General features: G+C 39.7%; 1 protein-coding gene across 1 annotated transcript in view; it reads right to left on the bottom strand.

Moving 5' to 3' along the window:
- Positions 1 to 2853: 2853 nt before the first annotated feature.
- Positions 2854 to 12855, bottom strand: part of RSPH14 (radial spoke head 14 homolog) — a 103998-nt gene continuing 93996 nt past the window's right edge. Inside the window, exons 4-6 of the mRNA XM_074921252.1 lie at positions 5654 to 5879; positions 4181 to 4314; positions 2854 to 3201 (exon numbers count right to left, since the gene is read on the bottom strand). Of these exons, the coding sequence (XP_074777353.1) occupies positions 2960 to 3201; positions 4181 to 4314; positions 5654 to 5879 (602 nt within the window). The 3' untranslated portion in view covers positions 2854 to 2959. The remainder of the gene's footprint in view (positions 3202 to 4180; positions 4315 to 5653; positions 5880 to 12855) is intronic.

The following is a 12855-nucleotide window of genomic DNA, read 5'->3' as shown; positions in this document are numbered from 1 at the left end:
ATTATTTCTGCATTAGCTCGTGTTCTCTGTAGCATCCTTTGCTTCACGCAGGTTGTTTAACTCTGCCACTGGTGTCACGTATCATGCTGTGCTCCTGCAAATGCTTATCATCTACTGGCCTTCCAAGAAGTTACAGCAAGCTGCACCATACCGGAGCACGTGAATTTGAATTATAATATCCGTGACTCCTTTTTTTTTCTGGAAATACAGCTTTATAAGTGAAAAAAAAAAAAGGTGCATGGCTGTTCTCTATGCAGCCTTTGAATTTTGTTGTTTATATATGCAGTCCATGGTCAATATAGCCAATGGAGTTACTGTTGTCATTGAAATATCATATTTTGTCAGATGTAATAGTGCCCAAGAATTGCTGAGACAAAAGCTGACATGGGGAAGGGCTAGCACTAGCATCAAGATTTCAGAGTTCAGTTAAAGCTTTGTTCCATTTTTGTATTGTGTGTGTAAGACAAGAATATTGATACCATATAGAGTCTTACCTGGAAGCAGTTTATATTGCCTTTAAAGCAGTGGTCAGGCAGATGCTCAGGATGCAGGACTTAAGGTCCAAGTCAACTAAATTTCTTCTAGTCAGAGCAGTTCAGTCTTACTTCTGCATCTGAACAAGCTAATTATTTTGCTCAGTCTTTGAAGTGTGATACTTGAATTATTGGGGAAAGCTGTGACAGAAGTTTGGAACTGAGCTAAAATGATCATTGTTACTGCATTTTCCTGCAGCAGTTTTGTTAGTGTAGTTGAGACTTCCATTCTCTGTTGTTCCCTCGTCCTTTACCGAACATTTAGCATGTTATTAAGCTGCCTGCCTCTCTTTTATAGAATTGAATGCACTCTGGCATCAATATGTATTATGTGTGAGTGCCTTATGTATGTAAAGTGTGTTTAAAAGGCAGGGTTCCTCCATGATCCTGCACAGAGGGAATGAATCCAACTGGCTCAATACTTTTAAATCACATCTTTATAGGAGAGGGATTTCACCTTTTGGTTAGTTTATGGAAGAAAAACATTTTAACTTTAATCACTCCTACAGAATACTTTATTTAAGGGTAATGCAGTTTGCAGTGTGACAGTGGGTTTCTGCAGTGGAAAAGCAGCCATGACAAATAACTCCTTTATACAGGTGATGTAGGTTCTTCGTAGCTACAACTTGGTAACTTGTAGATATAAAAATACCACGTGAAAGCAAAACCCGAGTGAAAACAAATGGGACTTCCTGTGCATCTGAGTCAGCTGCACTATCACATCCTTCTCGGCTGCTGAGAATGGCCAGGATTTGTCCTGTTAGCTTGCTTCATTTCTCTGACCAGACCTTGTGTTAAATTACACACCTGGAACTACAGACAGAGAAATTTGCAACATATCTGCAGTAATCTGCCTTGACTACACAGTGAGTGAAATGCTACTGAACTTTCCATCACTCCAACTGCCCATCAGCTCTAAACACAGGAACTACCTTATTTCCTCAGGCAATTTGTCTTCTTGGATAGGCCTGCTTCTACAAACTGCTCAGTTATTCTCAATTCTATGAAGTAAAAGGTTTTTTTAAAAAATTGTTGGTTTTTAAAGAAAAAAACCCCAGATTTTTCCAAAATAGGGAATAGACATTTTCTGTTCTCTGTTCTGTTTATTTCCTCATCTGTCTCTTTGGACAGCTATTAATCATAGAATGCATGCAGTTGGGAGGGATCTCTGGAGATCATCTTGTCTCACTCCTGTTGGACTAGACTCTAACATTAGGATCAGCTTTCCTTCTTCCCAGAAGTGAGCCACAGTGGCAAAACGCTTCAGTTCTAGCACAGCCCTTCCATTTCCATTATATTTCTTAATTTTTGTACTCAAAGGATAAATTACAGCTGTACAAACCTACAAAATACCAGGTACTAGCACAAACAGAGAGGCACTTCTTTTCTATCCTATAAGCAATTTCAGATAGGGTCAGACTGCTCATCTGTTAGAGGCAGTGGGGTCTGTCCTCAATGGAGCTTTACCAAGGGTTACCCTAGTAAAGTCTTTCTGACTTATTTTCCTTTTACCCTAAGCACATGGCAGCCCTCAGCCTGGGTCCAAGCACGTGGAAAGAGAAAACCTGCCTGTTGGGATCCTCACCAGTTTAGAAACACAGGAGCAATCACCACAGCTAGGGCTGAGGGAGAGGCTGCTGACACGTGCAGCAAGAGCAGGGCTCGGAAGGGGCTGCAAAGTAAAGCAAAGGCTGCTATTAGAACTCTCCTCAAGAAGTCATTAGCTGAGGGTATTGGAGTGTCACATGGATAAATCTCATCACAGGGTTAGATGAGGTGCTCTTAGCCCAGGGCAGCAGGGTCTGTCTCCACCACATGGACTGCTGGCAACTCCATTTGTTAGAACCGTGCTGATAAGTATTTGGTTATATTTTAGGCTGAGAAAGTCTCATAATTCACTCGGGGAAGCCCTTCTATGACATTGCCACTGCGTTTTCTTGTGATGATGCTCTAAATGATTCTAATCATCTGTTCAAGTGTTTGCAGCAAAACTCATGGAAATTCCTGTCATTAAGTCAGTTTCTCAGCATAGACAACGCTGCTACAGAGGTTAATTATGAACCTTTCTTTCTAATATAATTAGCTATTCATTAATTTTTGATAGGCTGAGGTTTAAAAAGAAAAAAAAAAAGAGAGAATGTTATGAAGAAAAACAAAAAGGATTGGTTTCTTGTATCACAGGAAAATCTCTAACTCAGGAAATAACTCCTAGTGGAGAATTCTAGACTTCCTAACTTTTCTTTTTCACCATTATTCTGCTTGTGACCTGCAATATAGATGTGAAACTGCTGACAAATGACTTCTCAGGAGGAACTGATACAGAGTAACCGAGGAAGAGTTTTGTTTTTGAAGGTCTCATGTAATCACACAACTTTTACAGCCAGACAACAACAGAGGGCAATAGATCTCTATGAAACATCATGTCTTCAGCAAGGTTTCCATTTGATGACGCTGATGGCAATTTTGGCAGCTCTTTTCACTGCCTCACAGGGATCATTCAGGCACTGCTGAAATGTATCTATATGATCTAGGAGTGTCTTGCGGCCCTCTGGTAGCTCAGCCAGCATGGTGAGGGTTTTGATTGCACTCAGACGGGCTTTGCTGGTTTCCTCAGCAACCAACTTCAGTAAAGGTGGAATGGCTTCAGCAGCTAGGGCTGAGAATCTCCCTGTAGAGAAATAAACTGGCTTTAAAATGTGTTATTACATATAATCAACACGCTTTTGAATTGCTACTTTCTACGCCCTGCCCAGCTACAGCTCTGAAGGTACAGTACGAAGAGGTAGGACAAGTTTTTCTTTTGAAGACCAAGGCTAGCTGCAGCTGGTTATTTTTAAGAAAAAAAAAAAATCTTTCTTAGTTAACTTTATCTGCCTTGCACATTATTATTTAATTTGCAACAATTTATCTAAGAATATATGAGGCACCGAATGACAGGATATATTATTTTGGGGCAAGGGGGTTAGATACCCTTGAGAACATCCTCCATTCTTTATTTTTAAAGACTTCAGGCACTGAGATCCATTCCTGTGTTGTCTTTGGAAGCCAGGGGGATGGCTGCAGAGGAGGACTGGAACACAACTGCTGTTATTAAGAGTCTTTTATGTCTAATTATTCATTCATCACACTGAAAATTTAGCAGTTAGTATTTTCAGTGTCATGTAAGCTACTTGGGAGAACTACAGATCTTATTAATATTCATTCCTCTCCCAGCTGTGAGAGAGAAACTGCCTCTAACCACAAAAAGAGTTTCCAGAAAGTAGTGCTCCTCTGTTGAAGACTGGCGACTCCGAGTAGCTTCAGGTATGGGGATCTCTGTGTGGTCTGGGCTTGCACAGGAGATGTTCCCCTTCTGAAGCAGCACTCTGGAGGGAAATGATGCAGGTGGGGTAGATAACTAACTTCCTGACCTATTTCAGGTGAATGAAATGTGAAATATACTGTCCTCCTAGACACTGTGGCTGAGGAACAGCAGTTGCTTGAGACAGATCTAAAGAAATATCCTAATCTTAAAGTTTCTTGAAGAGATTTCATACTATCAGAAACCGAGGGCTTGGGGGTTGGGGCAGGGCAAAAGTTTTATTACTAAATTGCCTTAGAATTGGATTTCTGGAAAGTATCCTAACAGAACTGCCTCTGTTCCTCACCCTGAGGTTTAACAGTAGCAAACATGAGCGCTCCTGCAGCACTAGCTTGGACTTGCGGATCTGAATCCTCCAGCAGGCTCACCAGCACCGGGGTAACCTCTTCACATAGCACGCTTTTCCCCTCTGGATGAGTACTGTGCAGGAAAGATGGTTAAGTTGCTTTCTTGAACTGTGTCTGCTAACCATGCAGCCACCCGCAGCCTCTCCCCATGGCCGGACCCCCGCAGCCCTCCTTTGTTTCATGACAACAGTGCTGACACAGTCCTCCCCTCTGTTCTCTCCGGAGTCACAATGTTCTGGCTGTTGGACAGATGGCAAGCACCACTACCCAGCCACAAAGAAAAGAAAGGGGATGTCTGTTTGTGCCTGGCGTCTATTAAATCTGCTTGCTGATACAATACTGATGATATCATATTAACCTATGTGTGTGGTCTTAACAAACTTTTAGGCTATTTTTAGGTGGTGTTTGGAGGTGTTTTTACTTTGTATGATATACTGGAGATTGATGGGCAACGGCGTGTAACAGGATGTAGGATTAAGTGTGCTGGTGGTCCTAATGGCAATTTAGATCGAAACGTGGCTGAACCCTATACGGATTTTAAAACCTGCTAAATTAGGACTCTGCAATTAATTCTTCTCCTAGGTCAATTTTCTCTCCCTCTTTCCAGCATCTTTAATGTGGGGAATATTTTAACATGGCCCAGCTACTGCAGGGACCTAGAAGGTAGCCGATGTCCACAGTTTAGCTGCATTTTTGCTTTCTTTCTATGACTCATTTTATCTACACTCTTTTCCTGTAAAACCTTGCTTTGTTATAGGACATTAGGAAGTGTTTTGCACCGATTGGTATGTAAATTACATGATCTGCAGACTTTTTTAAGCTAAACATCTGTTGAGCACTTTTAATATATTTTGTGATTGCAGGATGGTGAACTGAAGTTGTTCTTTTCATCCAGTGTCTGATACACAAATTGAATATAAAGATTACTTTTTTTGATCCATCGCTGGCGAATGTAGCAGCCTGTGTCAGAAAACTATTTCTATCCTCAATCACGCTGAAAGTTTCCCAGGACTTTCAATTTTTTGAGAGACTGCATTTATCCAAAGCAATAAGGGAGCTTCTCCCTACCTCCATAGTGGTCAGAATCCTGTTTTCTCATGATTGCTCATGCAAGAATTTTTTCTCAGCAGTGCTGTACCAGGAAAAAATCCTGATTTCACTGCTAATGCTGAAGACAAATAGAAGAAGGAATGACATTTCCTCATCAGCCTCTGCTTTCTTGAGTGATTTATAGCAATTATGGTTTTTAGAAGTCTTTTATTTATGTGTGCATACGGGCTGATATTGCTTTATGTGTGAAATGTGGCAGCTTCACTGTGTAGTGGAACACAACTGTAAACTAATGACATCGATTCACTCATGAAATGTGTTTTCTTGGGCTAAGTATTATAGACAGGTTTCTTTTCCTTTACCCAATTTCTAATAGAACCCAAGCTGCTTTGCTTCTGATGGCCACTGATGAGTGTGTGAGCTTTTCCTTCAGGATAATAACAGCACCAGTTGCTAGAGCTTCAGAAGCCTCCACACGTAGAGAGTTGGAGAGCGTATCAAGGATTAGCTCCTGGATTTCATCTGGCTCAGTCTCCAGTTTGAATACGAGTAAGGGAATCAAACCAGCACGCAGTATGTCAACAGCCCCTGCAGGAGGAGACAGAGGAGGAACATGGGTGAGGTGTGAGTGCGTTTATTTCTACTTTCACTTTGAATTTCTTCATAGGTTCCAAATACGTATGATAACTCAGTTCCTTAGACAGATGTGGGACTGAGAGATGGAAACTACTACAACGCTGCTCTGCTCATAAATGACATTTTAGCATTGCTTCCTCAGGAAGCTTCCCCAACAGTCCTGTAAAGACATCAGCCCAAGTAATAACCACAGCGGCAATTGCTCTGATGTTCCCAGTTTCCCCCACTATAATATTGCTCTCAAAAATATTCCTGCTAAGGAAATATAGAAAAAAAAAAGTCACCTTATATCCAGCCTTTCTAACTGTTCTCAACATGCTAAGAGGGATTAAGATGCGTGCCTTCAGAGTTAATACTTTGATTCGTCACTATGGTTTCTGTGGGGGAAGTCAAGGTTGTGGAAACTGTCAGATTCCTCACACATCTCTTTGTAGTAATTCTGTCACAGGGAAAATTTAAATTTTGAGCTTTCCAGCAGTCAGTACTCTTACACTAGCTCCTACAGGAAATAGCATCGAAGGTAGAAAGATCGTCATTTGTCCTGCATGTGATGTCTTTGCTATGAGCAAGTGTCTGATTTGTACCACGTCTTACACTTTACTAAGTCAACACTGAAGCAGCAATGCCATGGGAAAGCAGAAAGCAGAACGTACTGTCCACGAGTAGCTATGTGAAAACAAAATTCTCCAGCTGTCTCGTTGCTAAGACTGATTCTTTGGTTGCTAAGAGAAATGTGACTCCTTTCAATGTGATTCATATACGGTTAGATAAGGAAGTTTTGTGGATAAGAGTCATCAAGGTATTTTCAGATGAATCTCCACAGTCAGGAATAAAAGGACAAGTGGGAATGAGATTTTAATGGCCCTTGGTAGTGCATGGAAGACATCCCTCAACTTGACAATCAGGTGAAAAACATGATTCTAATCTAGAGGTTATTCTGTTGCACACATTTCTGAGGTTTTTCTGACATTGAACAACTTCTTATGTTACTAACATATTAGGATCCACTTTACTAATGCAAATGCAAAGAAACACTTAGAGGTGATATTATTACAGCATTTACTACCCGTGCTACACTTGAAGGTCAGTTGCTGTGAGGATTCAAATAAATAATAAGGAAAACCAGATTCAGTCAATTCACTCTTGAAGGCTAACAACATTTTAAAAACAAGGATTTCTCCTTGTGCCAGAAAGTCAAAGCAGGAAAGGAAAGTGAAAAAATGTTATCTTTGAAGCTGTGGCTGCGTGTATCACTAGACTGGGGAGGTTGGCATTTGCATAGTAAAAAACCCCACAACCTGACATTTATGTGCCCTGCAGGAATGAAGCAAAGAAAATTCTGAAGGCTCAGCTCCAGCCCGTTCATACTGTCCCCACAGAAGGATGTGATAAAGGAAACCTCCACTATTGGTTTGGCAAAATGACTCTCTGAGGTCCCTGAGAAGGAAGCAAAGCTTGCACAGCTGACTCCAGCCCCCAGCATTAACTGCCTTGACAAGGATTCCAGGTGTTTGGGTTGTAGGTTCTAGGTACAGAAGGGTTATGAGTGGGTTAGACAACAGTGGGGGTATGGGTGGGAATACCCCATGCCTTATGGAGTCCCAGGCAGTAGGGAACCCACTAGTGAACTGCTTCCGTGGCTGAAAGTGGTCTCAGATGACTATAAATCACATCCAGAATTTGTTTAGCCACGCTTTCCAATGGTCTTTTGATATAGCCTATGAAAGACAAGATTTTTCAAAGTCAACTTTAAAAACTCCTTCTGAAATTTTTCATGAAAAGAAACTGTATGGTCTGTGTGGATGAAATAGGGATGCCCAGCCTGTTCACACAGTGACTGTGTACACTGCTAAATTCTGGGGTGCTCTGGAAATCGGTATAAAGTCAAAATTTGGGAGGTACAGTCTCAAAGGAAGATTAATGAATTGGAGATGATAGACTTAGAAGCTGACATTCCCTGAAGCAAGCACCTATTTATTGTACAGTTGCTTTACCAGATGATCTGTGATACTTTTGAACCAAACCCACATCTGGACTACCTGACCTTAAAGTAATTTCATTCTTTCTAGATAAGATAACACACTGAATGTAAATGTAAATAAGAGTAGCAAAGAACTGAGGTTTAAACTCCATGTTTCTCCAGAGCCTTTGTGTAGCTTTAATTCACATTGATAACAATCTTCTTTGGCACAGTGTCACACCATAAGCATTTTGTTGTATCATTTCATAAGTAAATGCTTGTTCTTGAACTGAGTAGGCAGCGTTCTGACTTGACCCAAGAGAAGCCATTGGTTGCTTTGATTCAGCTTTCCATCTTTCTGTAACTACTATTGCTATAGCATTCTGTCTACCTTGCTCATACTGGTAGATACACTTCTTAATTTCCCAGACAGGTTTCCATTACTATTTTTTGCACTTGCTTTCAAATACGTAATAGCCATTTTTTAACTCATCATCTTAACTTCCATTTATAGTTTCCCAAAATTTCCTCTTTTTCAGGACTTCCTCGCTAACTTATTTCAATTCTCTTGATCACTCTATCATCATATTGCTAGTATGTAGTATCAGCATTCAGGTTTCACTTCTTTGTGTCTGTGTCTTTTACTTCTAATATATTCATCCGTACATTCAACTAGACAGGACTGCTTTCGTTGGCCCTTGAGTTTATTCCTTCCCATTAACATTTATTGACTTTCTTTACCTCGGTTATCCCTCATTTATTGCATTTGCACTTCATGTCTTCTTTTGGTGCTAGCCTATGCTATTGCACTGCAGTCCTGAGTGCAGAACATACAACAAAGCCATTTTATGTCCTTCTGTTTCAATAAGCTGGAAAGATAATGTACAAAGAGTTGTTTAGGATAGCTTTTATTTTGTGCAGTCATTTAGTAGTATGTATTCTGTGGTCAGAAATCCCCATGTAACTAGTGAGTGCTTATTTTGTGTGAATGCTCGGGCTGTTTTAATTTATTTAAAATACATTTTATTTTACAAGGCCAGGTCTCTGTATCAAAAGCTTTCTTGTCTACTGTTTTTGTCAAGTTGTCCTATCTGAAGTGCTACCATGCTACTAAAAGGAGCTTCCCAGATATAAATATAGAAACAAAGATGAATTGTTTGACCTTGTCAAAAGTCTCAGTGTGGTGAAGAGAAAGAGGGTGGAGAGGAAAGGCCATCAACGACAACAAAAAGAGACTACCTAACACTGAGACTGAAATTTCCAGGTGGAAATTCGTCATGGTTTTCCCAAGGGAACCAAAGGGTGAAAGGTCTAGGGAGGTAAAACGGAAAAGGGAGGAGACAAAAATCAGTTGAAAGTTGTTTGAGAGTTACTTGTAAATTAGAGCAGACTCAGATCCTTGCATCTTACTGAGCAAGCAATAGGAGGGGAAGGTAAGCTGGTGTTTCTAGTAGTCCTATACTGAAAAATGTGGTGGCATCCTCAGGATCTTGACACTTCACTAAAATACTGCCCTTTCAGAGGTGATTTATCTATTGCAGAGAGTGTTCTAGACACCCTGGGCATAGCGAAGCAGCAGGGACAAATGTTTTCAAAATGCAGATAGTTGCATTTGCAGCTGCATAGTTGACATCACTATTGATCTGTTTTTCTGAGACCTTGTAATCTTCCCTTGGGCTGCTTTTTATCTGAGCACTCATCTCTTCCTTCTCACAACCCTCTGGCCACTCTTATCCTCCCTTTCCTGACTCTTTTTTTTTCAAATAGGCCCAAAGAGGAGTTGCCATTTATTCTGTTCTCTCAGTATGGCTGCAGGGCATGTAAACAAATTAAATTTTGCAGAAGACAAAGGAGTCATTTATAGTGCATAACAGTGGTGTTTTGGTTTGGTTTTCAATTACATAAATCAATTAAATCACACTACAAATCCTTTTTCTTACAATTGTCAGTTTTCAATTCAAAGGCATTTAAATGTTTGTTTTAGTACGTAGCATGTGCCTCATGCATGGCCGCAAAGTGACCTGCAGTGTAGCATAACAGTAAAATAATATGTAAACACAGATTCTATATAATATGAATGTTTTGCTGACACCTCAGATGTCTCTCTGCGATGTTCACACAACTATTTGAAATGCTTAGTAACAACATTTCTACTTAGGAAAGGGCACACAAGGAAAAGAAAAGCAGAGCCAGACACAATCGGAAGGAAAAATACTGCCTGGCATCATGGTGTGCTGTCAACACATCCAGGGCAGGGAGGCTGTGAAACCCCAGGGTGGGAGCTCGCTGCGAGTAGCCAAATGATCCTGACAAAATTTCTAGACCTAGCAGACTTCTTGCTAGCACTGCAATAGTTTAGCACCACTTTAGAGGTAACAAAGTGTTTATTAAACTAGTAAGTGCTAGCATATGTTGTATACATCTAAAAATGTAGTGCTCGTATAATGTTTCTTTTATGAGTGACAAGATGACCACAGAAGATTCTTCCCTGGCACGCCTTCCTCAATAACTCCTTGATCACTACTGCTTAAATTGAGAAAAAATTTTATTCTTTAGGCTCTCTGAGAAGATTTCTGAGTCACCAGTCACAAGAGCATAGTTTGAGAAGCCTGTGCTAGCTAATTTAACATTAAGATTCAGCATTTTAAGTCTCAGTGCTTCCAGCATTAAGGCTGTGTCAGGGAGTAGATTAAATATAATACTGGGCTGAAATTTCTTTCTGGTAAGTTTGGAGCAGGAGGAAAACCACATTAAATGAAATAGAACTCACCTGCCTACACTCCATCAGCTTTATCAAGTCTTTTAACTGAAGAGGAAAATTCTGTCGACATCTTTGAAAGTCAGAAAAATTTTCTTTTCTTTGCAACAGTAATTCTCTGTCCTTCAATGATACTTTAACAGGAACAAATAGTAGTGTCCCAAAGGATGTCTATGCCTAGAGACAGAGTATCTCTTAGCTTAAAGGACTGAGGAGTGTAAAGTCCCCGTTTAAATGAACTGAAGAGCTACTAGGATATTAAGAGACGGAGGAAAACACTGCAGGTATTGGTATCAGACCAGAAATAGTAAACAACTCTATTTCAAACCATTCCAAATCTGTGCATTGGCTAAATGCATTTATCTTATGACGGCCCAAGGAATTTACCAGGGATGAAATCACAGCCTTGACAGTAGTGTCTGTCATATCCTCACTAAAAATACAACAGCTGTAAATTTTATAAAAGTATTGTGGGATCTTCTTTTGAAGCCACTGAGAATTTTTCCAATACTAGAGATCTGGGGATATTATCTTAATGAAGGACATAATAGAAATTAAGGTTATAAAAATGTTAAAAAGTCATCACTACACTGGAGAGAGCCCCAAAATGTGGCTGCCTCTGGGGATCCTTTAAAAATCCAAAATGTTTCCAGGATTAACAAGGAACAGGAAAGATTGGTCTGATAAACAAGAGATTCCTAATCCTCACTAAAGAATGAAAGAGACTCCTGCATATCTTCTTGTTTTTAGAATCTGCTTCAGCATCGTAATATCAAAACACTGCTGAAAATAATTAAGATAGAAACTACAACTAATAGATCTGCATTGGTTTCTCTATTATAATTTAGAAATCTAAGAAACAAATTAATTTTTTTAAAAAATGTCATTTTGGTAGTAAATAAGACTGCCTGTGACCTCTGCTTGAAAGCAAAGAGCTTAACCATCTAAATCATTTATGCCCTATGAAAAGAGGAGTAACATCCAAAGAACTTAAAAATTCTGGTCTACAGAACGTCTTTTATCACAGCATCCCTAGAAACCCTGGGGATGGATTAGACAGAGTAGACTTTTGTTTCACACAGAGACAGTTTCCAACCTGAAAAACACATCTTGGATTCTGTTTTTATACAAGAGTTATCTACAGGGTAAGATCAATAATTGACCAAGACAAGTACCCTACTTCTGACTGATGTCAGTGTCAGATCCTTTAGTGTAACATCACCGAAAACACTATGGTGGAAATAATGAAATATGCTCTTTGTTGTAGTAGTGCATAATCCATGAACTGTGGATTGCTGGTCATTCACGTGGCGTTAGAAGGTAATCTCCAAAATGAAAGCAACTTTTCTTTCTTTTAATATAATGGTATTCATACATTATCATGTACAAGAAAGCAAGCAATCAAAATGAAGGTGAAATAGAAGTTACAAAGTAACTCTGGCTTATAAATTTTTTCCTAGCTCGAATTGTTAATAGTCTGCTTGCACACTGAAGGATAAGCACTGATACCTTTTGCAGTGTTTTCATTTTGCCCTTTGCAAGAACTCTAGCTGCTTGCACCTCCCATATAATTAATCTTGTTTTCTAAATTTGTAACAACATAGACTCGTGATCATCCTGTATACCTACATGTGTGAATGCATGTGCATATGTATAACATGCATTCAACTGATCTTGCATGCATTACTGGTTACACAAATCAGGAAATTTCTTGGCTTTTTTTTCCTCTAACAAAATACCTTTCATTCAGAGAAAGATTTTTCAAAATCATAAAAATTAAAGACTGAAAATAACCCAGAGGGTGGTTTTTTTTCTTGTTCTTTTGGATGAAGAAGGAAATGTCATCCTGAAATTTATTGATTTCCTCTACAGGGAAGACATTGCCAAAAAGCACGAAGGAAGGAAAACAATCTGACATATGTACTGCTTGTGCCAAAGTCCTCAGATCAATTACTGTAGAGAAAATTAAAGCCTTGAGATAACTACTCCCAAAAAGCTGAGCCTAAGCCACTGAGTTGCCACCCCACTTCCGATTTTCCAGGTCAAAATTTGTCCTTTTTTTCTGCTGGTCAGTAATGGAGACACGTAGCTGTAAGATGAGACTCAAAGGGACCAGTGCAGCCCTTAACCGTAAGGGACTCTGCTGACATTCTGCTTGCACAAGTACCTGTTGTGAAATACAGCATCCACAGAATACAGTGAATTTAGTG

Source organism: Athene noctua, chromosome 17, assembly GCF_965140245.1.
Source record: "Athene noctua chromosome 17, bAthNoc1.hap1.1, whole genome shotgun sequence".
Lineage (NCBI taxonomy): Eukaryota > Metazoa > Chordata > Aves > Strigiformes > Strigidae > Athene > Athene noctua.
The sequence above is the reverse complement of the archived record's forward strand: the minus strand, read 5'-3'. Positions and strand labels throughout refer to the sequence as shown.